This window comes from Chrysemys picta, chromosome 4 (assembly GCF_011386835.1).
Source record: "Chrysemys picta bellii isolate R12L10 chromosome 4, ASM1138683v2, whole genome shotgun sequence".
NCBI classification, from domain to species: Eukaryota; Metazoa; Chordata; order Testudines; family Emydidae; genus Chrysemys; species Chrysemys picta.
This window is the reverse complement of record NC_088794.1, coordinates 145,990,439-146,017,051: the sequence shown is the minus strand read 5'-3', so window position 1 is coordinate 146,017,051 and position 26,613 is coordinate 145,990,439. Positions and strand designations below refer to the sequence as shown.

The window sequence follows — 26,613 nt, the reverse complement described above, 5'->3', positions numbered from 1 at the left end:
AAGGTTTTTATGGCGAGTTACTGACCTGTGACAGCACTGCCTTGCGGCAACATGCAGCCAGGAACTTTGGTGCCAGCTTTGTTCTTACTCAATCAGCTTCTTGGGGTTGGAGAAGATGGAAGCTGATGGATGTTGGTCTTTCTTGTCAGTCACAGATAAAGAAAACCTGAACTGGGCCGAGCTAATCTTTAGACTCACCTTTGACTCCAGTAATTTTCACATTGGGATAGTCCACCAATCTAAACTATAACCGCTCAATGGCAGGGACCAGTTCTCTCTGCTTATGCTGATTCTAGCATAATGCAGCCCCTATCACAGTTGGGGCTTTACATGTTAGCATAGTAACAATAAATGTAATTTAAAAAGGTACCTATACAAAGAGTATCTGCTTCAAGTTACCTGGTAATATAAGGAAGTATTCTCATGGATGAAAAGAAAATAAACATTCATGAACAGCAATTGGCAATGTGACATATTTACCCAACATGTAAGATAGCAGATCAAAACCAGGCCTACATGAGAAACTTCCCAGAATAGTAGTGTCAACTAGGGAGGAGTTTTTTTCTTGGCAACATTTTTATACCAGAGCCTCAGTGTAGACAAAATTAAACTGGCAAAAAAGTGCTTCTGGCAGGATAGCACATTTTGCTCGTCAGTAGGCTATACCAATAGAAGCACTTTTTTGCCAATATAACTGTGTCTACACTAGGAGGGGTTTGCCACTCTAGCTATACCAGCAAACCATTTCTACGATAGACCTGACCCAAGTGCATAAGGTACATTTAAATTCTATAAACACTGATGCTCTTTACCCATATTTATGAACAAAACACACAAATTAAAAAAAAAAATACACCTTTGGAAAATGACTGTTAAAGATTTATTGCAGTAATACAATAAAATTTAGATAAAACATTTGTGTTTAGTTACACCAGTTTGGAAGTTGCAGAGGAAGGCCCAGCTTTTCAAAAATGACTAGTGATTTTTAGGTGCCCAATTTGAGACACCTGAAAGGGGCCTGGTTTTCAGCTGGTGGGTTCTCAGCCCTGTCCCTAAAAATCTTGGGTTGGGCACTTAAGATCACTAGTTGCTTTCAAAAATCATGGCCTAAATGGAAATTCCTGCATTGATGCTACCGTAAATCATTTAATAAATTCTCCATTGGCTGCCTTCAAATAGAATATGCATAATTGAAGGGTGTTTTCCCCCTCACGACCCCTGGAAAAAACAAACAGTCGATCTATAAACTAATCCAGTCAAGTGCACTCAAGTTTTGGACACATACCATCCCCCACCCCCCAAACTACATACGTGCAAAACACTTTTTTTTCTTTTCATTTTTTTTTTTAAGAAAAAAATTCTGCATTCTGTTACAAAAGCATTTCTTGAAAAGATATTGTATCCCATCTCATTTTAACAATCTTTTGGTGCCTTTGCGCACTTTGAGTGAAATGACATGTTTGCAAAGAAATTATTTTAAAATACGGAAAACATGATGTTTATGACGGTCTATGGCTTAAAGATTTTTTTGTCAAGTACCTAATTAATTTTAGTGTATAAAAGTGAATGATGGTTCTTGCATTTACATGAAAAGAGTTTTAATAAGTAGCACATAAAATGGTGGTAGAAATGTGTACAGAAAAGGATATTTACATGGCGGGGTCGAGTGCAAAATAAATGGAGAACCGAGTAGTATCAGAAGTGACACGAAGAGCCCGAAATACAGTACTTGTGAGCACGCGCTGGTTGCTCACACACACCAAGGGATCTGATCGGTTGCAACTAGTAAAGTGCCTTTACTTAAACAGTAACGGAACCCTAGCTTCCCCCGTCCTTGGACAGAGTTCTAATCTTATCCTCACTAGGAGTCTCTAGGGACCTGGCAGTCTTAATTCAGACTATATTAGACCAGGATTCTTGACTATTCTATTAACTCAACTGTTCCCTTTCCCAAAATGAACCCAAGTCTTGGGTTTCAACCAAAGCAGTTGTATGGACTGAGGATCAATCCCATCTAAAAGTTTACGTTCCAACATTATGGATTTAAGGGTCTTTGGTTTAAAAAAAAAAAAAAAATCCCCCAAGTTACAAGGTAGGAAAAAATAAAAGGAAACCCATATCCCCCCAGGGTTCCTTGTCACATCCTCACCCCTGAGGCCACGTGGAAAGAGCTGCCATACAGAAGAGGGAAAAGGGAGAGAGAAGAGCTTGTGAGTGATGCCCTTCGGTAAAAGGGCCCGTCACCGTGTGTAAACCTGCGTGGAAGTATTACAAGTTGCCCTTCTTCCAGTACTCCTTGCTGGAGCGATGTGAGCCAGCACTCAGGAAGTCACACATCTCATTCTTCTGGCTAGAAGAAAAATCACTACAGAGGGAAAGGAAGAGTGAGGTGAGCAAGCCCCAGAGCCAACCTCTGACGAGTGCACACGCACAGCGATGACGAAGTAATCCCACATAAGCATTAGCTCATCGCAATCTAACACCCACTGTTTGTACAGGAACAGAAGTGTCACCATAAGAGACCAAGAAGGTAGAATGGCTGAGATCTTCCATTTGAGGGGAACGCGAGGGGGACATGTGTTTATGCCATTTACCCCATGATGAAGTAAAATCATCTCAGCTGGATAAAATGTAAACCATGTGTTTCTGAAGCCTCGCTGAGAAAAAACATTTGTAAGCAACGTAATACGTATCTGCAAGGCAGGAGGCTGCAGAGGGGTGCTTGCTAATGAAAGCATCTGCCCGTACCACACCTTCCTGTGGTTTTACAAGCAGGCTGACTGCACCATAAGCATTTCTGCAGTGAAATGGACTTCTCAGTATTTAGTGAGCAAGAAAACCCCGCACTATAAATACAAAATAAAATAGCTTTTCAAATGCACGTAGCGTGGAGAACACACAACTTCATTAAACTAGCTTGAAGTGAAAACTGAGACCATGGCGATGTTGTAATCGATGGGTATTATTGCAGCAATGTCATCCTTCTGTATTGGTGAATGTGGGTCCAGTGAAAAGAATGTCCAGTGTTTCTTTGGTGTGTGTGGTATTAATATTACAAACCCTGGGTGCTTTGAACAGCACAACATGAAACTTTTAGACAACCTGCTAATGAAAACAGCGTGAAATGAACCAGCTTTCTACCAGAAGAGCATAACCCACAACCCAATTTTAAACAAAGCAATCCGCTTCGTAAGTCACCATCCAGGCTGCTTTCTATTAAAAATATGGCAACAAAGACAAAAAACCACGTTAAAAATGTTCATATCCTGAATGAGCAAAAAGATTCTGAAATGTACAGTTGTGCTGTAAGTTTTCTATGCGTTATGTGACACAGATCTAAACACACACAAACAAAACCCTGGTGGGAGTTTAACCAAATGTGAATCATGTGTTTGCGCACCACTGTCCCGTCTGAATTTTTAGCAGCTTTCTCCCCATCCTTGCCCCTGATCCAAGTATTCCAAATCTACTTTAGGAAGTAAAAATCTGGACAGTGCTGCAGGGTCCTTTTTCTTCACTATTCAACAATGTAGACAGAATTCAGAGGCAGCAAGTGCCCTTATGGAATAAGTCAGAAGTGTAGATCCAGCTAATTTACAAAATGTCACCATCACCGTCATCTTGGGTAAATAAAAAGGTTCTTCCGGCTTACAAAATTAAAGTCTGACCGTTTGCGCTCCAGGCCCTACTTAACTCAGCGTGTGAGGGTTACTACAGCATTGCTGGGGGAGATTCCTTCCGCGAGGCCTGGGACCCCGCCTAGGCGCTCAGTAGCGGTGTCCAGTGTACGCCTTGAGCCAGGATGTCACAGAGGCCGCAGCAGAAGAGATCATTCCGCCTGCGCTGCTGCTGGCGTTAGCCTGGGAGGCCTGCGTGCTCTGGCTCTGTGACAGCTCTGCCGGCTGAGAGGGGATATCGCAGAATCTAGGGCTTGGCAGGTTCTCCCAGTCTGTCCCTAGGTCAGTCTCTTCATCGCTGACGTGCTCGTCTCCGCTCTCATCCGTTTCACCAGCAGCACCGGGATCCACAAACTCCATGGAGTCTTCGAGATCAGCACTTATTTCAAATGGCCCAGACCTGTGAATGCATCGACACAATCCCATCAGCCCCCACAGTGGAAAACAGCAGCGGAACTACATCTTGGGTACATTGGGAAGCAGATCACGGCCAAGTAAGAGTGTATATCAGCTATATTACATGGTTACCATGTCTCTTTATTAGTTGGCTGAGAGAAATACTCAGTGATGACAGTGTATGCTGAGGAAATGGTATGTGATATTTAAGTTTTGGTCTACAGAGCAATGAAGAGGGAGGAATTGCTAACAGTGCTCTGCTTTGGACTCTGAAACATTAAAAAACCTGCAGAGTAATTATTCACCAACAGCCATGACGGTGGAAGTCTCTGACTGCTACAGAACAGCCGGTTTTAATTTTTAAAGCTAGCTCAGTATAAAATTAAATATACTGGGATGTGTCCGATATGAAATTACCCACTGTAGATCTCCACCTTGTACAAGAACTAGGACAAACTCATAGGTGGAACTCAGGAGCCCGTATTTATAAATGTATTTGCTCAGCCTGATTGTACTGTTCCGTGTGGCCACGCAAGAAGCATGGGTTTATTTTCTGCCCCCATCTTATAAGAACATAAGAAAGGCCGGACCGGGTCAGACCAAAGGTCCATCTAGCCCAGTATCTTGTCTACCGACAGTGGCCAATGCCAGGTGCCCCAGAGGGAGTGAACCTAACAGGCAATGATCAAGTGATCTCTCTCCTGCCATTCATCTCCACCCTCTGACAGACAGAGGCTAGGGACACCATTCCTTACCCGTCCTGGCTAATAGCCATTAATGGACTTAACCTCCATGAATTTATCCAGTTCTCTTTTAAACTCTGTTATAGTCCTAGCCTTCACAACCTTCTCAGGTAAGGAGTTCCACAAGTTGACTGTGCGCTGCGTGAAGAACTTCCTTTTGTTTTAAACCTGCTGCCTATTAATTTCATTTGATGACCCCTAGTTCTTGTATTTTGGGAATAAGTAAATAACTTTTCCTTATCCACTTTCTCCACATCACTCATGATTTTATATACCTCTATCATATTCCCCCTTAGTCTCCTCTTTTCCAAGCTGAATAGTCCTAGCCTCTTTAATCTCTCCTCATATGGGACCCGTTCCAAACCCCTAATCATTTTAGTTACCCTTTTCTGAACCTTTTCTAGTGCCAGTATATCTTTTTTGAGATGAGGAGACCACATCTGTACGCAGTATTCGAGATGAGGGCATACCATCGATTTATATAAGGGCAATAATATATTCTCAGTCTTATTCTCTATCCCCTTTTTAATGATTCCTAACATCCTGTTTGCTTTTTTGACCGCCTCTGCACACTGCGTGGACATTTTCAGAGAACTATCCACGATGACTCCAAGATCTTTTTCCTGACTTGTTGTAGCTAAATTAGCCCCCATCATATTCTATGTATAGTTGGGGTTATTTTTTCCAATGTGCATTACTTTACATTTATCCACATTAAATTTCATTTGCCATTTTGTTGCCCAATCACTTAGTTTTGTGAGATCTTTTTGAAGTTCTTCACAGTCTGCTTTGGACTTAACTATCTTGAGCAGTTTAGTATCATCTGCAAGCTTTGCCACCTCACTGTTTACCCCTTTCTCCAAATCATTTATGAATAAGTTGAATAGGATCGGTCCGAGGACTGACCCTTGGGGAACACCACTAGTTACCCCTCTCCATTCTGAGAATTTACCATTAATTCCTACCCTTTGTTCCCTGTCTTTTAACCGGTTCTCAATCCATGAAAGGACCTTCCCTTTTATCCCATGGCAGCTTAATTTACATAAGAGCCTTTGGTGAGGGACCTTGTCAAAGGCTTTCTGGAAATCTAAGTACACTATGTCCACTGGATCCCCCTTGTCTACATGTTTGTTGACCCTTCAAAGAATTCTAATAGATTAGTAAGACACGATTTCCCTTTACAGAAACCATGTTGACTATTGCTCAACAGTTTATGTTTTTCTATGTGTCTGATAATTTTATTCCTAACTATTGTTTCGACTAATTTGCCCGGTACAGACGTTAGACTTACCAGTCTGTAATTGCCGGGATCACCTCTAGAGCCCTTTTTAAATATTGGCGTTACATTAGCTAACTTCCAGTCATTGGGTACAGAAGCCGATTTAAAGGACAGGTTACAAACCTTAGTTAACAGTTCCGCAACTTCACATTTGAGTTCTTTCAGAACTCTTGGGTGAATGCCATCTGGTCCCGGTGACTTGTTAATGTTAAGTTTATCAATTAATTCCAAAACCTCCTCTAGTGACACTTCAATCCGTGACAGTTCCTCAGATTTGTCACCTACAAAAGCCAGTTCAGGTTTGGGAATCTCCCTAACATCCTCAGCCGTGAAGACTGAAGCAAAGAATCCATTTAGTTTCTCCGCAATGACTTTATCGTCTTTAAGCGCTCCTTTTGTATCTCAATCATCAAGGGGCCCCACTAGTTGTTTAGCAGGCTTCCTGCTTCTGATGTACTTAAACATTTTGTTATTACCTTTGGAGTTTTTGGCTAGCCATTCTTCAAACTCCTCTTTGGCTTTTCTTATTACATTCTTGCACTTAATTTGGCAGTGTTTATGCTCCTTTCTATTTGCCTCACTAGGATTTGACTTCCACTTTTGAAAGGAAGTCTTTTTATCTCACTGCTTCTTTTACATGGTTGTTAAGCCACGGTGGCTCTTTTTTAGTTCTTTTACTGTGTTTCTTAATTTGGGGTATACATTGAAGTTGGGCCTCTATTATGGTGTCTTTAAAAAGCGCCCATGCAGCTTGCAGGGATTTCACTTTAGTCACTGTACCTTTTAACTTCTGTTTAACTAACCCCCTCATTTTTGCATAGTTCCCCCTTTTGAAATTAAATGCCACAGTGTTGGGCTGTTGAGATGTTCTTCCCACCACAGGGATGTTGAATGCTATTGTATTATGGTCACTATTTCCAAGCGGTCCTGCTATAGTTACCTCTTGGACCAGCTCCTGCGCTCCACTCAGGACTAAATCTAGAGTTGCCTCTCCCCTTGCGGGTTCCCGTACCAGCTGCTCCATGAAGCAGTTATTTAAAGTATCGAGAAATTTTATCTCTGCATTTCATCCTGAAGTGAAATGTTCCCAGTCAATATGGGGATAATTGAAATCCCCCACTATTATTGAGTTCTTAATTTTGATAGCCTCTCTAATTCCCTTAGCATTTCATCATCACTATCACCGTCCTGGTCAGGTGGTCGATAATAGATCCCTAATGTTATATTCTTATTAGAGCATGACATTTCTATCCATAGAGATTCTATGGAACATGCGGATTTGCTTAAGATTTTTACTTCATTTGATTGTACATTTTCTTTCACATATGGTGCCACTCCCCCCCCCCGCAACACCTGTTCTGTCCTTCCGATATATTTTGTACCCCGGAATGACTGTGTCCCATTGATTGCTCTCAGTCCACCAGGTTTCTGTGATGCCTATTATATCAATATCCTCCTTTATCACAAGGCACTCTCGTTCACCCATCTTATTATTTAGACTTCTAGCATTTGTGTACAAGAACTTTAAAAACTTGTCACTGTTTATTTGTCTGCCCTTTTCTGATGTATCAGATTCTTTTTTATGTGAATGTTTATCATCTGATCTGGCCCCTACTTTATCCTCTTCCATCCTCTGCTTCTGACTGTAACCTGGAGATTCTCTATCATTAGACTCTCCCCTAAGAGAAGTCTCTGTCCGATCCACATGCTCCTCTGCAGCAGTTGGCTTTCCCCCATCTCCTAGTTTAAAAACTGCTCTACAACCTTTTTAATGTTTAGTGCCAGCAGTCTGGTTCCACTTTGGTTTAGGTGGAGCCCATCCTTCCTGTATAGGCTCCCCCCATTCCAGAAGTTTCCCCAGTTCCTAATGAATGTAAATCCCTCCTCTCTACACCATCGTCTCATCCACGCATTGAGACTCTGAAGCTCTGCCTGCCTACCTGGCCCTGCGCGTGGAACTGGGAGCATTCCTGAGAATGCCACCATAGAGGTCTGGGTTTCAGTCTCTTCCCTAGCAGCCTAAATTTGGCCTCCAGGACATCTCTCCTCCCTTCCCTATGTCATTGGTACCTACATGTATCACAACCACCGGCTCCTCCCCAGCACTACACATAAGTCTGTCTAGATGCCTCGAGAGATCTGCAACCTTCGCACCAGGCAGGCAAGTCACCATACGGTTCTCCCGGTCATCACAAACCCAGCTATCTACGTTTCTAATGATTGAATCTCCCAATACTAATACCTGCCTTTTCCTAGCAACTGGAGTTCCCTCCCCTGGAGAGGTAACCTCAGTGAAAGAGGCAACCCCAGCACCGTCTGGAAGGAGGGTCCCAACTATGGGAAGGTTTTCCTCTGCTCCCGTTGACTGCTCTGCTTCCCTGGGCTTTTCATCCTCCTCAACAGCGCAGGGGCTGTCTGACCGGAGGTGGGACAATTCTACAGTGTCCCGGAAAGCCTCATCAACATACCTCTCTGCCTCCCTTAGCTCCTCCAGTTCTGCCACCCTTGCCTCCAGAGTCCGTACGTGGTCTCTGAGGGCCAGGAGCTCCTTGCACCGAATGCACAGATACGCCACCCGCCCACGGGGCAGGTAATCATACATGCTACACTCAGTGCAATAAACTGGATAGCCCCCACTCTGCAGCTGGGCTTCTGCCTGCATTGTCTCCTAGTTAATGAAGGGGTTGTTTAAAGCAAGAAGTTTTGAATGTAGTTTGGGCTATAGGTTTTAAGGGGAATAAAGGGTATAAGATAGAACCGGCAAGGGACCCACGCTCCCTTCCTGCTCCCCTTCCAAAACTCCCCGTTAGCAGCCCCTGGTCGCAAAAGCTCCCTGGTCGCTTGTGCGCTGCTTTATAAAGCCCTGGCCTGGGTGAATGCCCCGCCCACTGATTAAGGCTCAGCCAATTACCAGAGGCTTCTAGCCTTCAGACCTTCCTTTGAACCTCACAGCTTCCAACTGCCAGCCACAGCACACGGCCCCTTCTAGTGATACTAACCATGATAAGTCAAACCTTTCGAATTTAAAAAGAAATTCTACATTACGGAGACAAGACACAAATGTTCCATCTATTTACCTGCCCAAGTTTTCAGTGTCTGGACTGACCAGGTACATAAGGTTCCTGAGCGTATGTAGTGGATGCAATAAATCTAAATTTACATGCTAGAAAAAGGGAGAGAGAGGAAAAAAAACTAGTTACTGGAGGATCCTTATAACTCCAGTTATTTTAAAATATATTCAAAGAATCTAAATATGTATTCACCCGACCTGAGAAAAACAAAGATAAAGGATATTGGCATTCAGCTTCTTCACTGCCCGAGTAAACTTCCGCCTGCTGAGGTTCTCGCTACAGAACTCACTGTTAAAAAAAGAAAACACACACAAACTGAAAAGCTGTTCATATTGTTTTGAGTCAGGAACTTGATCTTTATTTCATAGCACTCTGCCTTGGCTTATCACCATATGCGTACACATAAACACCCCCATGTTAAACATTTGTTTAAATCAATCATAGCACCAGTGTCTAGAGCATTTGTGAGAACACACATCCTCACCTTGCAAGCTCACTATTTTTTACCAGACAACACCCATTGGGGGCCAGATTCTGCCCAGCTTATTCCAGTGAATACTGCCATTGGCTTCAATAGGGGTAAGTTAGGACAACAGAAAGGCCCATTTCTCTTAGCAGCCTAAACCTCTAGCTTTAAATACTGAAAACGTCTCTGTAGCTTTTGGTTCAGACCTCTGCAGGGTTGACTGGGCCCTCACCGGCCTAGGTAGATAAACTGAACTCCATACAGTCTGCTGGATATGGAGCCCATCTGCTCTGCACAGACATTAAAGACTCAATGGCACTTTTGAAAAAATGTGGAGTTTGCATAGTGCTTCCCATTGGTTTGGCTCCCCACCCCAGAGATGGCTGCATTGTAGTGGGGCAGTGCGTATTATCCAGCTCCATGCTGCAGCCCTTTCTCAGCATGACTAGTACTGAGTCACATGACTAAGTTGTTGAATTGGGCCATAGAACTGAAGCTCTGTGGGTTCCTTTAGGATGAGAAGTACTATATTAATTCTATGTCATATTTCATTCCTAAATTGAAGTCACTGAATGCTTGTAGTGAAAAGCTGCAAATCCGACCTATCCCAAAAACTCTGGGCTCTCAAAAACATTAACTGGGCTCCAAGCTCCTATTACCCTCCCAAAGACAAGTAAAAGTTGCACAAAAATGTAAACATAAAGCCATTACAAACCAGCCAGCCCAGGTAACAGCTTCCTGTAGGATATACTCACAGAACAAGAGTGAACTAATGTCAGGTCTAAAGTAGTCAGGGATTCAGCTTCTTAAAAATGTGGAACTACTTGCCTGTTACACAACTTCTTGGGAAGATTTACATCAAGTATATGAGACAAAATGTTAACGAGTTGAGTTGCATAGCACAATGCAGCACTGATGGTATAGGCAGGATTATTATGCTCCATATCTAAAAGAAATCAAGAAATCATTCCAATATGGCTTTAATCATATCCAGGTTGATCTGTTAATGAAACAGACCCAAGACAGTGTCATTTATGGGTATTCAGAACCTCGGGAATCCAACTCTCGGTCACAACAAGGCTGCCAGGAGTTGGTAGAAAACAGTAATTCTTGGAATCGTTACAATTGTTCTACAGCATGTAAACCACGTTAACAACAACTGATATTGCTTTTCTTCTATGACGTATCTCACTAGTGTCTCCCCACCAGACGAGAATTACAAAGATTTGATCCCTTTATGAGCAATCCTTCATCTCTTTAGGACTAAGGTGAAACAGCTCATTTGCAGCTACAAATCTGCACAAAACAATCTGGGGAGGTCTCAGTCCTGAAGTGCCTTCTGCTGGCTGCACAACTTAAAGTTCTACAGACTGAGCCAGATCACTGAGAAAGTCAATAAGACTTTGCTTCTTACCTGGTCCTTGTGTAGTTTTTTTCTCTTCCACCCAATTGTAATAAGCTGAATAGTCTCCATTATTAGGAAGACTTATCCAAGGCCCTGCAATGCTGATGCTGGTGTCCCCATTGTGGTCATCACACACCCATCTCCCAGAGAGATACGTAGTTCTCCTGGCTTCTGCAAGCTTGCTCACAGTGCTAGAGGTCATGGCATTGTCACACTCAGAAGAAACATCTGCAGGGTCTCTGAAAAAACACATTGTTACACAGGGTTTGTAGAGCCCTTTAATACAGGCAATGGGTTTGGCAGCCATTTAGCCACATATCAAAGACAGCAAAATTCCTGAAACAATAACTTGCAAAAAATCTCTACTGCCAGGATAACTTTTCCTTGCATCTTCTGATCAAAGATCCCAGTTTTTTGTTTATTTAAATCTTCCAGTATGTTTTATTTGATCGCTCAATAACGTTTCCTTTTACACAGTTTCAACTTTCCTTATTTTGTTCAACAGATTACTGCAACAAACACAGTCAAACTCTTTGGGTGAACATGGGAACTTGTAGCGGCCAGCTTTGCAAAGGCTGCCCTGGCCATTCCGCAGCCCAGCCCATGCCTCCAGTTCAGCATGTCACTTAAGTACTTGCCGGACTAATTACATGGGTCCTCTCATTGATGGAACTATTCATGTCCTTTGGGCACATGCTTAAATACCTTGCTGAGTTGGGGCCTATGTGATGACTTCCTACTAAGGGGCGAAGCGTTCATAACTGGACAAGTATTAAAATATACAATAAGTTTTTTTCGGAAAAGAAAGACGTTTAGAATGTAATGTTAGAAAATAGTGTTAAAATGAAGTGTACAATCCACTTACTATTTATGTTCCTGTGATGCATGGCTAGAAAGGGTTAAACATCCTGCAAAACAAATAACCCTCAAAAAGACATGTGGGGAGATAATGTTTGTGGTTTTGTGTATTTACATATGTATGAGTAGGGTGGACAATGTAATCAACAGTTCCTGTCTATGCTGTATTCTGATAATCAGAGGTCAAAAGAACATCCTATCGTGTAAATGAATTGTAAACACGGGATATCTCAGTATTCATCTCTCTTTGACGTACTGTGAATGGTGGAGGAATAAGCAAATGGCCTTATGTTAATTCGTCTAGCTAAATACCGGTGATGGACCTCCTTCAAAGTCAATTAATTTTTGTTCCCTGAGGAATTCCAACTTGTCAAAAGACATGAAATTGTATAAAAGATCCTGGGGTCCTGATTCTGTAATCTCAGATCTGCTTAGACTTCATCAGGGGAAGTTTGAGTCGCAAGACTGAGGTCCCAGTTATGCTGGTATGCCCTGAATGAGAGATTTGGAAATTGGACTATAACCTATAAACTATTTCAGAACTCTTTGCAACTACAAAGCTCACCATCTCTGCTTTGAATCTGCACCCCCAATGGATTGAACTCATGTCTGTAGGTATATTGATCTTTTAGCCATACTCTCTCTCTCTCTCTCTCTCTCGTTTTTTAATAAATTTTAGTTTAGTTAATAAGAATTGTCTGTAAGCGTGTATTTGGGTAAGATGTGGAATATTCAGTAACCTGGGCGGTAATGTGTCTGATCCTTTGGGATTGGTAGAACCTTTTCTTTTATATGATGAAATAAGATTTACAGAATTTTTCATCATATTTGAAGTGGGTACGTGGATGGGGCCTGAGGCTGGATCACTTTAAGGGAACTGTGTTGTTTGGACTAAGTAAGGTAATAAAGAAGTTGTTTTGTGCTGGTTTGGTGAATATTGGAATATCCACCAGCTTTATGGGGACTGTCTGCCCCGTTCTTTGCAGTTCACCCCAATTGAGTGACCACAGCTGGCTCCCCACTAGGACCCCGGTCACAGTCCCCAATATGCCAGTTTGTTTTATTAGGACCACAAGATACAGACCAATACTTAGAAAGCAAATCTATCGACTTGTGTTCAGTTTTCTATCCTAAAAAAAAAAAAAAAAAATTCTGTATTCCATACCTCATGCCAGTCTTCACTTCCTCAATGGGAAAAATGACAGACGTTAGCTCCAGTATGTGTGACCGTCGAAGATTTGCCAAGTGTTCATGTTGGCTTCTCAAATCGTAATTTTTTTTCTCCACCAGGTCTCCGAGCTTGCGGTTATGTCTCTGGATCTTCTCTTTCTTCTCCTGATGCCTCTGAGCCCTGCGGTAAAGCTTCTGGTTCTCATCTTTAATTCTGAGAAGCCCCTCTGAGTCTATGAGAATAACAGCAGGCGTTATCCTTGGAAAATGAATGATGTAATGTAGCTCATATGGAAGGTGAGTCAGAGTTTAAGGCCAGAAGTGACCACCCAATTATCTTGTCTGATCTCCTGTATATCACAGGCCACCAACACCAGCCAGCACCAGTGCACTAACCCAACAACCGAAATTACACCAAAATATTATCGCCCACAGGAGACTGAACTATTATTTGTCACAGGCAGAGAATAGGAGGGACTGAGGTGCACCAATGCCTGAGGCCAGGAATTGATTAAGTGAGATACACCCAGATAATCCCAGTATGTGTCCCATGCTCCATGCTGCAGAGGAAGGAGAAAAATTCCTAAAGTCACTGGCAATCTCAGCTGGGGGGAAAATTCCTTCCTGGGCCCACATATTATGATCAGTTAGACGCTGGGCATGTGAGCAGGAGCCAGCCCGCCAAACACGTGAGAGAGAGAATGCTCCGTGTTACCTTAGAGCACTGGTCTACACCATCCAGTGTCCTATCTCCGATGCTTCAGAGACCAAACCCCCCGAGAATACACAGGGGCAAGGGGATCCCTTCCTGATATTTATAGAAAACCAGATATATGACAGCTTATTTTTCAAATTCTTTAACAGTTTCCCCCCTGCTAAGTGGTACAACCTATCAGTGGTACAACTTTTCCAAATGTCTATAAAGAACAGATTGAAATTGACTCTGAGCTTCTTCTATACCTTCTGTCCAAGTATTTTCTGGACTTTGAGCAGGAATGTCACGCTCTCCCAATTTAACTAACGAGCTAGTGTAAACATTTTTACTTATGTAGATTAAATGTAGAAATTAGCATGACGCTGGCCAAAATGGTGCACACTGCTGCATGCAAAATGAGTGCGGATCACATCTTTGTTCAGAGTTTGTGCCATCCACCTTTGCATTGGTACCTATTCTTTGGCTTGTCACAGTGTGTATGCTCGCTCAGGATATGTGGATCCCAACATAACAAGCCTTTATTACTGCAAAGGATAGCACTGAACACCACCGTATACTGTCAAATTAGAACATGCTAGCATCCTCAATTACTATAGCTGCCTGTATTCAGCGTGTGAATCAGACACACCACGCCTCAGAAACTTGACTTCATGAACGCCTGTTAACAAAATCATTCACTGCAGAAAAGAGCTTTCACAAACATATGGTGATGGCGACTGAGTGATGATTATCACAATCTTTAAAGAAGAGGCTTCTCAGACATGTTTAAATTAGCTTACTAAAGGAAAAGCCTTTAATATTTAAAACAATAGCCCTCAGATGACAATAAATTTCAGTGTCTATGGTCTCATTAGCAATAACATCAGCCAGGTTTTCTTTATACTGAAGCATAGTATTCATTTTTTAGTAATTTAAATAATTTTGGAGACATTTCTTAGTTTCTTGGGGAATGCTATCCTGGCACAGGATAGTTATTTGGTCAGGACTGAGTCCTGACATCATTTTATTATAATGTATGTTGCTTGTGAAGCACAGAAGATTCTGGAGTGATAATACCGTGGGAAAAGAACAGATTCCCTATGGTGTTTATTACTAAAATTAGCTGCATTGTATTATTTAAAAAACTCTCTGTGTGGTAGAAAGATCATCACAAAAATACCTGAACAGACCATTCAAACTGCTGACCTATAGAAAAATTAGAGCACAAAACAAGCAATGAGTCCAATCTTTGGAAACTATGGAATTAATCTTTACTTGGCCATCCAGTCTAGAGTGCTTTCAGCTTTACAAAATGGTGAAAAATGGACTTTTGACTGAATTGTGGGAAAACTGACTTTTTGCTCCACCAGTGCAGAAAATCTTTATTCACCACCATAGACAGTTTCCTTCAAACATTCTCATACCATCAACACAACCTCTAATAACAATTTAGATCAGCTCTCTCAAACACACCTTTTAAATAATAATAAAAACAGATGGAGAAAAAATTCCACGTTTACATATGTGCACTGCATTTTGAGAGCTACTTTCTTGTTACAAATTCAGCCTTTGTCTTGCACTAGAGTCAACAGTAAGACGTGAAAGAGAGAAGGAGGGGGGTGTACCAATGTTTTTTTAGCTATTCCAACATTGAAAAAATATAAATGTTCAAAAGTTGTTAAAATGACCAGCTATAATGACTTAAGGGGAGTATCTGACTGAGCTTGATAAGTTTATGGAGCAGATGGTGTGATGAGATTGCCCACAATGGCACATGGCCTAGCCACAACTGCTATTAGCAAATATGGCCAAAGATGGGACACTAGATGGGGAGGGCTCTGAGTTACTACAGAGAATTCTTTCCCATGTGTCTGACTGGTAGGTTTCACCCACATGCTCAGGGTCTAACTGATTGCCATATTTGGAGTCAGGAAGGAATTTTCCCCCTGGTCAGATTGGCAGAGACCCAGGGAGGGGGGATCGCCTTCCTCTGCAGCTTGGGGCCTGGGTCACTTGCTGCTTTGATAAATGATGAATTCTATGTAACTTGAAGACTTTAAATCAAGATCTGAGGACTACAGTAACTCAGCCAGAGGTTATGGGCCTATTCCAGGAGTGAGTAGGTGAGGTTGTGTGCTCTGCGATGTGCAGGTCAGGCTAGATGATCCTGACTGTCCCTTCTGGCCTTAAAGTCTATGAGTCTGTCTGTCACCTCCCGAGCCAGGTTTATACAAACATTAAAAAGTGTCACCCAAATTATGTCAGACTAGCATGACGTCCCATGTTTGCCCTGCTTGACCAATGTAAACACAGCCACACTAGTAACTGTTCCATAGAACGCGTGTCAGGTATTTGAGCCTCCTACGACACTTGCCATCCTGACCTCCCCTCATGGGCAGATGGTCCCTGCAGATATTTTAAAAGCTTAGGGTCTGATTTTCGGAGGGGCTGATCACCCCAGTCTATCACAGTCAACGGGAGAGACAGATGCTCAGCATCTCTGAAAATTAATGTTCATTTCTGAAAGCTTGAAGAATTTCATGTTCCAAGGTCAAAAGTACTTCAAATTCCATAAGAGGCCGTGAGGACTCTCTTCCATCTGGGAGGGATTTCAAGATGGGAGCTAGATTTCATTAATAGCCCCCTGAATGAGATCCTCTGGGATCTGCGTGCAAGAATAGGTGTCAAGTTACTAATTTAGGGGTGACTATGCAAATGAGGTTGTTAGTACAGCAGTGATTATGCTAATACGTTTTTTTAAATCTGAGCACGATCTGTGAGCTAGACATTTAGAGAAGCCTCGAGCAGACTAAAACTGAGCTGAGCACTCATAAATGTAAACAGTGTTTCACGCGGTCTCCTGAAACCTGACACACTGCAAATCTCCCATCTGCATCAAATCATGAAAATGAAAGATACAGAAGGCTAAAGTGCAGCTTTTACTCTGGCAAAATCCCCTTTGACTCCAGTGAGAGGTGTCCCACCCAAGTAAGGACTACAGGATTTGGCTATGAATCAGGCGCTTGATGTGGGCTAATGTTCACTGATAACTACACGAAATTTAGAGCAGCTCACGAGCTGTTTGATACTCTTAATCATAGTGGCAATGGTCAGGAGTACCAAGCTCGGGAAGCAGCCATTCTTGGAGATACAGCTGAAAGATGGAATAGGTTGCTAAACATTTACTCCATTCAAGCTGCCCCAGAAGGATTTTAACATCCCCCCCGTTGAATAATACATATCTACTTTAATTAAAACCCAAACATAAAAGTGATTAACAAAGATCACCCCACTTCCAATAGACCTTCCTGTATTGATCTCCCAAATAAGATCACACATCAGGTTTAAGAGGGGAGGGTTTGGCAAGTCACTTTTTTCTTTTAAGCTAAAACTCAATATTACATTGGTTGATGCTCTCTCTTCAAAACAATACAGGTATTACAATTGGCAGATACACAGACACTACTTACTTCTGGTCATTTCATCATTCTCCTTGCAAATGGTTTGTTTCAGCTGCTCAATCCTCATCTTGCAAGACATTATTTTCCATCTCTGAAAAAGAACATGCAGTGATTGCATGACAAAAACTAAATTGAATCCATCACCTTGATATTAACAACACCGACAGCTATAACTCAGACGGACTGGGATATTTTTAACAAAGTCAGATCCCAAGAATTTCAAATAGTCTCATCTCTGTACAGAAGAATGCCGTAAGCAAACAGAACCTTCCAACAGTAAAGTCAGGCAAAATCAAACGGTTGCTGACTAAATACATAACCAGAAATGATGAATACTGGTAGTTTTGAAAATTCTGTGCGTCCAAAATCAATTTCAGTTTTGTTAGGATCACGTTTTTCAGGCAGGCAGGCAGTACAACACCATCTCCAAGTTAAAATGAAACAATAATCTGAAAGATCTAGGAATACAAAGAGTTAGAAAACTACTGTAGACTTCAAATAACTCACCAGCTGATCAGTTATCCTTTTCCCTTCCATAGCCTTTAAAACACTATGGGAAAAAGATCATAATTGAAGATTAGCTGACAGTCATGATTACATGTGGCAAATACAAGAGGTTGGAGAGAATGTTTTATCTAAAATTGTTGTAATCAACCAATGACAACACTACCAAAAACTAAACTATAACTTACTGGTTTTGGAATTCACTCTGTTTGTTTTTAAGATGCTTTAACCTCTCTTTCTTGTCTAAAAACCTGTAAGAGAATAGATTAATTTGTTTACTGATGTTATGAACAAAGTATTTTATACAATGAGATAATGCAAGGTATCTGAAACATTAATAAGAGACCTGAAGTTTAAGAGCACCTAAATCCCAATTGTTTGTCTTAATCTCAGGAAGTTATGGCTAAATTCATATGAAACCTTACAGAATTCTAAGAGTAGGTCTACTGTGCCACCATGAGATGCAACCACAGCTCATGCAGACATACCTGAGCTAGCTTTAATCTAGCTAGCCAGGGTACTGCAGTAGCATGTGCTTCAGCATGGGTTGTACTAGCTCGCCTGGAACTCTAGGTAATTACTCGCAGGGCTAGAGCCCACATTATTACCCAGGTTTCCGGGCAGGCTCTTACAACCCGCTCTGAAGCATGTGCTGCTGTCGCTTCACTGCTTCAGTATGCCAGCTACCTAGGTTAAAGCTAGCTTGGGTAGGTCTACACACCCAGTGATTACAGTGTAGACATATCCTAGGACACACTGTAATATGAACAGAACCCATACACTGCAGAAACATCTGCTAGTTTGCCATCGAGCCCCGTCAGCATTATCCTTAATGACAACTATTCTCAAAGGTTTATTACTCAGCAATAAGTTTTGTTTAAAAAAAAAAAAACCCTCATAGAAATTTCAAAAACTCTCCGGTCATTTAAGATATAAATGGAACTCAAAGTCTTTCTGAAATTTTGAACTTAAAAAGAACACCGTTTCATAGGCCTTGAGTGAATTAGTTAAGCAAGTCTATTCTGATATTAAAAGGCTATATATGAAAAGCAAAATTTCATATATTATGCCTACAACAACCATGAAGACACAGAACCGAGAGTTAATAGGGGAGTAGCAAGAGCAATAACTAGGGGAGTTACTAAAAAAAAAAAGGGGGAGGGCGGGGGGTTTAATCTCTAGTTTTCAGTTCGTGTGCAGATACTGGACTTATTCCCAGATATCTGATTTGGCATTGTACCCATCCTGCCCCACACCTCCACTGGGCACCATACACTAGCATTCCAATCTGAAGATAATTCCATAGAGGATCAGAAGTTTTCTATGTGGCCTGGGCCACCTCTCCTCCCACTTGTGTTGGTATTTCATTCCTCTGGCAACTTCAGCAAACACATACATGGAAAAGTAATATTACTAAGCTCTTGGTGTAGATTAGCTGTCTTTAAAGCAAGCGTTTGCCTGGGCCTCTTCTTCTTCTCTCACACCGTATCCAGCCTCCTCCTGCTATACTACCTGACTGCCTCATTCCATTCTACCTTAAATATTCTTCTCCTGCTGGTGCCTGGCACCTTCATTCTTACTGATGTGTCCAGATCTGAGGGAGGTTCCTGTTTCCTCTCCTGCTCTTCCACAGCCCTATCCCCAATCAGAAGACTTAGATGCCACCCTCTCACAGCCAGCTGGCTTGAGAGGCCTTCTTCCTCGCCTTTACACTGAAGAATCTGGACACCTGCAGAGGCTTCTTGGAACAAAGGGAGGAGCCAGTACCATGCATCCAGCCAGCTTTCTAGGGCCCACAGACCACAGTTTGGGAGCCATTGATTTATAGTAGAAAAGCAACTTTTTACTAGTTTGAGGGGAAAAAATTATGTATCAGAGGGGTAGCCGTGTTTGTCGCTTTTTACAGATCCAGACTAAGTGTCCTGTGGCACCTTATAGACTAACAGAAGTATCGGAGCATAAACTTTCGTGGGTGAAATTCACCCATGAAAGTTTGTGCTCCAAAACTTCTGTTAGTCTATAAGGTGCCCCAGGACACTTTGTCGCTTTTTAAAAAAAAAATTATTGTTACTGTTTCCAACATTGTAGTCAGGTTTCCAAGCTAGTGACAGACCTCACCTACACTTCACAAAGCTGCCCTGGTCTAAACATAGGCTAAGCACTCAAAGGATCAAGGACCAAGGGCATGTTAATCCTTGACAGGTTAGAAAGTTGGGGTGTTTCTTTGCCTGACTACGTGGATTTGATTTGAGACAAAGGAACTGTGTAAGGCTTGCTTTAAAATGCTGAGGGTTGAGAGCTCACCGATATAGTGTAACTGTGGGTTTAGATAGAGTTTATTCAGCATTCCTACTGACTCACACAGTAAAATGGCAGCAGAAATATTTTTAGTCAAACAAATACGTGTTATACTCTAAGAAAAATACGGGAGGTGCTACGGAAGCTAGAGGCAGATCATGAGTTTGAGGAATGTGGTATTACTGGCATTCAACCTGCACAACTCAGCACAGTCATCCTTTCTGAACATTCCCAATCTACTAGAGATCATAAAAAATTACACAAGGTGCATTGGACTAGATTTATGTTTACCCTGGAGAAATATACAGGCCTACTGTAACTCTGACTTTTGGCTATAACTAAATGTAACTTGTCCAAGGACATGCTGCCCAGCAATCATGCATAGAGGGCTTATGGCAATTCTGTATTTTTTGTAACTAGATTAACAGGTGATGGAAAAAGGAAAACAGTGCTGGAAATCTGACAAAACTCATTGCCCTAATCATGTGTTTCACTTTAGGGAAAATGAAGACAAATGGTTAAGTATTTGGAACCAACTTCAGAGGGGAACTAACAATAGGAGGGGAATGAACAAAATGTAAGGCAGCAAAAATTGTAGACTACCACACCCACTCCATCAGTAATGTCAAGGAGCTCTCACAGATTTATTTAGCAGGTTTCTTCAAAACACAAAGTGCCATCCCTTTAATATGCTCCTAATTTTAATGTATATAAAGAAAATCAGTTACATATACACACACACACACAACATTTTAGTTTAGAAGGAAACAAGTGTAACTTTGAATGAACAGTTATAGATATTCCTATTACATGTAACTGAGAAGATGTAGAATACCTAAAGTTGTACATTAAATCTGTAAGCAAAGGAAGGTTTTTCTAGCTTCAAGTATCAACAGACAGGTCTCTCTACGTATACGTTCCTCTGAATTATTTCTCTAGAGTCAGCAATCATTAGAAAGAAACAACTGGAAAAGAGCACTTATTAATTGGTAAGTGCTCAACAGTAATGACAAAAGTGGGAATTGATAGGGAGAGCTGTCACTGTATCCATTTGTTATAATAAAAACCTACATAGTTTATAATTAGTGTGTACATCTGATTGTATCCCTCTTCGTATGTCACTTTTCCTCAGGGCAAAGAAGATATTTTTGTATGTATTTTATGGCGCCTAGCACAATAGAACTCTGACCCGGATTGGCACCCACAGATATTACAGGCCCTGATCCTGTATGCACACACATATATGCTTAACTTTGTGTGCACAAGTAGTCCCACTGAAATATGCAAAGTTAAGCATGTGCAGGTTTATAGGATTGGGGCTCTAAGTATTAAATAAATAAGTAATAGACTCTTTTTACTTAATAATGACTAAATTCCTTAATTATACCACTAACTTCTGATGTGGACAAAATGTAATTCTTTACCTCTACTTCAACTACTGGGAAATGTACTCTCCTCTTGTTGCATGCATCCTGGAAGAAGACTATACCTACCAAGTCCATATTTAATATGAGAAAAGGAAAAAGCTTTTTTGTCCCAGTCAAAAAATGTAATGCAAATTTTCATTATGTTTCAGTTTTTGTATTTTCGACCAGAGCCTGTAAGTTTCCAGTAAATAGCAAATGAATACCTGCAGAATTACTGTCATAAGAGAATTTTTTTTTAAAACAAATAAACATACGTTGCCCTTATTGTTTCCAAGTCAGGTAATGATAGATTATTTGACAAGCTGGCAAACAAGCATTCTAGGCTGCCAAATAGATGGTGTAAAATGAAAGGTCTCTTTTGCCAGAAAGCAATGATCATTTAGTTTCCAAAACAACAGTCAGTTGGTTGACCTGTCTGCTTATTAAAGGAACTGTATTTTGAATACAAGTACAGTATAAATATTGACTGCCAGATCAGAATGGAAGAATGGCCTATCTTACTTGAGTTTCCTCCTTCTAACCATGGAACACTCATTACTTCCAAACATGCACTGTATCTGACCATAAATAAGGCTGCGAGTTTGTCACGGAGGTCACGGATTCTGAGACTTTCCAGAACCTCTGTGACTTTTGCAGCAGCTGGTGCAACTGACCCAGGGGCTGCCTGAGGAGCTTGGGCAGTTCCTGGGCCAGCCTCACCGGCCACTGCCGGGGCAGTCTCGGGCCACCGCCCCCCACCCAAACAGCAGCAGGAGTTTGGGTACGTGTGGGAGGGGGCTCAGGGCAAGGGGCTTGGGAAGGAGTGAGGGCTTTGGGCAGCGCTTATCTTGGGAGGCTCCCCAGAAGCAGTGACATGTCCCTCCCTCTCAGCTCCTAGCACCGCAGGAGTACTTGTATATAGTATAAGTCATGGACAAGTCAGAGGCTGTGAATTTTTGTTTACTGCCTGTGACCTGTCCATGTCTTTTACTAAAAATACCCATGACTAAAATGTGGCCTTAACCATAAACCATGACTTACAGAAAGTGTACTTGCTTAAGACACCCAAGTTAATTCTTGGCTTTGGCATTTGTCATCTGTAAACAGCATTGCAAAGCTATCTGATTGACAGGTCTGGTTAACTCCCAGAAAAATTAATCATCCATGCTCAAATGTAAAGGTGTTGGCATGGATTTAAAACATGCCAAGATGCCCTATGTGAATAATGGAAAGAAGGATGGTGGTGTTTATATTACTGGAGGACTTCCGGACACATCAGTCTTAATTATGATTGCACTTTAGTAATTAACCTACATAGAGTTTCAGACTCACACTCAAAATTAGGTATGACAGTTCCCATCAAGGATGAGCATTATCTTCCAGGGTGAGCTACCATTATATGTAATTTTTGCCAGACATATGAGCAACTTCAATCTTATTATAGTTTAACAATTAGTGTATAATATTCTCCAGCACAAAGCAGTCTAAAATGATATGAAGCTCAGTGCTGGAATATGAAAAGTGACTAATAGCTCATAATGCTAAATACTCTAGAGTATAGGAAAACTAATAATAATTCCACAGTCTGGAATGAATAGCGATACATTTATTTTTTAACTTCTACCCCACCAGCCCTTCCCCCCCCCCCAAAATCTCCACTAATGTGTTTAATCAATACAAACGGTGGGCCCAATCCTACTCCAGTTGAAAAGAATAGGAAAAGTGTCACCAACTTCATGTAAAGCAGGTCTGGAGCTTGTATGAGGTACACTTCTCCTCTCTTTCATTACACGGGTAATCCTGAAGTTGAATTACCCAGGTCATGCATAGGACTGATAGGATCAAGGCAAGGGCCATCTGTGTGTCTTGTATGGCATTGAACAAATCGCTGGTGCTACATTAATCTAGGCACTACTTCAATATAGATGATAAATTAATAATAATAAAGGCTACGGTGACCAGATAGCAAGTGTGAAAAATCAGGACAGGAGGTGGTGGGCAACAGGTACCTATAGAAGAAAAAGCTCCAAGTATTGGGACTGTCATGATAAAATTGGGACAGCTGGTTATCCTAAAAAAGGGACACGAATTGAAATCTAGTCAATTAAAAAAAAAAGTTAAAAGTACTTCCAGTGACTGCACTGCTCTGGAGTATCTCTGCCAATTTATGTGATCACATTTTTTTAAAATTCTTCTCGCGCCACCCCATTGCTGTGTGAAAGACTCACACAAACAGCAAAAACTGAATAAAAAGAGGAAACAATGAAAGAAACAATCCACAAAATGCTCTCAATTGCAGAAACTAAAATAAAGACGGCTTTTCTAGAATATTTCAGTTAGTCACCTTAGGTGTTACTTGTAACAATAGTAGGTACAAATTTTCAGACAGAAAAGTGTGATTTTTTTGCAGTTGATGGTGTCCCACTAATCTTACAATAAAAAAAGAATGACAAGAATTATTAAGTTACATTCACACCCTTCAGTCTCCTGCTACAGAGGTGAATTCACATTAATGCTCTGTAATGGATTAAGAAGAAGCTGTTGTATGGTGGCCCTATGGCTACACAAATCCTGGATTGTGAGCTCAGTGTTTGTGTAAATAGACTGGATTTATCTAAAGAACAGCTGCCACTCAGAACCTTGTGCACAGCAGTGAAACTTGAGAGTCATGCTGGTGTCTGGTAAAGCTACAAGCAGCCATAGACCCTGGGGGTATTCAGCAGGGAAGGCGGCCCCCAAAATGGAGGCTGCTAGAGGAGTAGAGTAGTGGAGATCTCTCCACAGATGCAACTAGAAGGCAGTGAGAGAGGAGAGGAGACAAGACAAAACTCCTCCTCACTTCCAGCAGTTGGAAGGACATAGCTCAAATTTATAAGACTCTGTCTGGCCAAAGATGAATGAGGAAGATGGAACTTCCAAGTAAGGTCCAGAGAAAGCATTAGGGCAGAAATCTCAGCACCCATCATATCAAATGGGAATGGAAAGGACAGCTGGGCTTTTCATCAGAGCATTGGCTCTAGAACATCCAAAAGGGCTCCCCCCACCTTTGTTTCTCATAGCCACTTTCAAAGAGACTGGTATCCGATAAACCTCTGAAGCCTTAGCAATTATGGAAGGACAGCCATCACTCTATAGTAAAGGCTGTAGCTGAGTTTCCTGGTCTTGGTCGAACTCTTGATGCTAGAAAAAGGATAGAAGCCCCCAAATGCCCATTTAAGTTCCAGACTCACAAAATGAGATTAATCACAGAAGCTGTGGGTAACCCCTACACAGCCTTAAAGAAATGTTAGTTTCCATCTATTTTGGGAAAGCTAAAATATAGTCAGTTTGTAGTTCTATGACACTAATAAGAGCAGAGATCAGACTAAAGCCCCAGTCCTTCAAGATGGTTAACACAGGGCTCCCTGTAACCCATGCCCCACAGAATTCATTACGACTAAATGGCATACGGGTTCCATTATGTGGATCAGTTTGCAGACCAGGTCATAAGCGGACTTTCTACATTTAAGTTATATTGGAGAAAGGGTCACTTTTAGCTACATGAAAGGTCCAGCATACGATTATGCGCTAGTACAAATCTGGGTGAGTCAATATCTACAGAAAATTTTTTACATTTAAAACGTCAGTAGAACATCCTGAGTCAAGTGGCAAGTAGTGACATGATTGTGATTTTAAGATCAGTCGGCTAAGAAGAGATGCTAATTTCCTTGACCAGTTTTACATTAAATGTACTTGGTATCCTTCAGCCAAAAGTAAAGACCCAAGCATACAAACCTGTTCCCCACCTTCCCAAAACAGTTCAAGAAATCACACACAGCAGCTGCTAATGAAGCCTCAGCTAAAAAAGCCAAAAATTGGGACAATTCTTCAGACAGACAGTGCTGTGCAGACTATTTCTCGGGAATCTCAGATGGTCATCTTGTAGCAGGTAGGATGCCTCAATAGTTGAAAATATATTATGGAAGTGCATAGTTAAACCAGAACATTGTTTGCAGCCTTAATAGTTATTCAAATAACCTTGCCATCCAGCCAGCTCTTTGCAGGAAAGAACTATTGGGTCTGAATTTTTTTTTAAGTGAACAGTACAATATTTGGACAATTTAAAAACATGTAAGATAAGAACAGTTTCTATGGAAAGGGATAAATATAAGGCTCACACAAAACAAGGTGTCTGATTTTACCAGTTTACCGTAGAATTTTGAAACTCCACACATATGTGCATTTCAAATAGGCTACTATACTTTTGTTTCCACCTCTGAATATTTTTAAATATATTTCCATTTGTCTTAGTTTCGTAGTGGTATGTCATGGCATTTGTTATCAGATGCATTTGTTGACAAATGTTTCACAATCTCCGCAGCGGGCGGAAGGAAGGAACGCAAGACCCCGGACACAGCCCCATCTCTCTGCAATCCCTCCCACTCTGACCCCCCCTCCCCCACAAATCTCCTGAGTGGGGGAAGGAAGTTCAAGATCCCAGCTGGCGTGGAAGCTGAAGAGCCCCCAGACCCCCCCCCCAATCTTCCCAGCCGGGGGAGGAGCACCTTAACGTCCTCCAACCCTATCTCCCGACCCGTGGGGAGCTCAGACCCCCACCTCCCATTGTCGCTGGCCGGGAGGGGGCAGCTCAGCGCCCCCCCCCCGCCCATCTCCCCAGCCCGGGGAGAGCTCAGGACCCTCCCCATCTCCCCGGCCTGGAGGGGGCAGCTCAGGACCCCCGCCCATCTCCCCAACCTGGGGAGAGCTCAGGACCCCCCTCTCCATCCGGGACGGGGAGAGCTCAGGACCCCGCCCCCCCATCTCCCCGGTCGGGAGGGGAGAGCTCAGAACCCCCAGTCCGGGGGGAGCTCAGGCCCCCCCATGTCCCCAGTCCGGAGGGAGGGAACTCAGCCCCCCCACATCTCCCCGCCGGGCCGCGCGGCGCCGCCGCTACCTCTCGGAGTCGCGCCCGTCGAAGAAGACGAAGTCCCCGCCGCGGACGCACTTGGCGCAGGTGAGGCGGCGGCGGGTGGTGTTACACAGCGGGCACCGCTCCACCGCCACGTACAGCCCCTCGGCGTCCTCCTCGCCCAGCGCCCCGGCCCCGGGCCCCCGCCAGCCCGGCTGCGGCCAGCAAGCGCCGGGAGACGCCATGACGGGCCCGCCGCGCCGCCGCTCACGTGGGACTTTGTTTTCAAGCGCGGGC

General features: G+C 42.4%; 1 protein-coding gene across 1 annotated transcript; it reads right to left on the bottom strand.

Annotated features, from left to right (window-relative positions):
• Window positions 1-866: 866 nt before the first annotated feature.
• On the bottom strand, window positions 867-26,613 carry ATG14 (autophagy related 14). The gene is made up of 10 exons (XM_005295554.4): window positions 26,362-26,613; window positions 17,913-17,975; window positions 17,728-17,770; window positions 17,230-17,311; window positions 13,061-13,298; window positions 11,047-11,276; window positions 10,461-10,578; window positions 9,364-9,454; window positions 9,173-9,258; window positions 867-4,077 (listed from the first exon to the last, which is right to left on the bottom strand). Exons 1-10 carry the CDS (start codon window positions 26,559-26,561, stop codon window positions 3,768-3,770), a joined length of 1,461 nt encoding a protein of 486 aa, XP_005295611.3. The 5' UTR covers window positions 26,562-26,613; the 3' UTR covers window positions 867-3,767.

Coding starts and splice junctions, on each gene's coding strand:
- ATG14 (XM_005295554.4), bottom strand. CDS start 26,561: ATGGCGTCTCCCGGCGCTTGCTGGCCGCAGCCGGGCTGGCGGGGGCCC. Junction 11,277..13,060: donor GAAGTGAAGACTGGCATGAG/GTATGGAATACA, acceptor GTGTTTTTTCAG/AGACCCTGCAGATGTTTCTT. Junction 4,078..9,172: donor GACACTGAAAACTTGGGCAG/GTAAATAGATGG, acceptor ATGCATTCACAG/GTCTGGGCCATTTGAAATAA.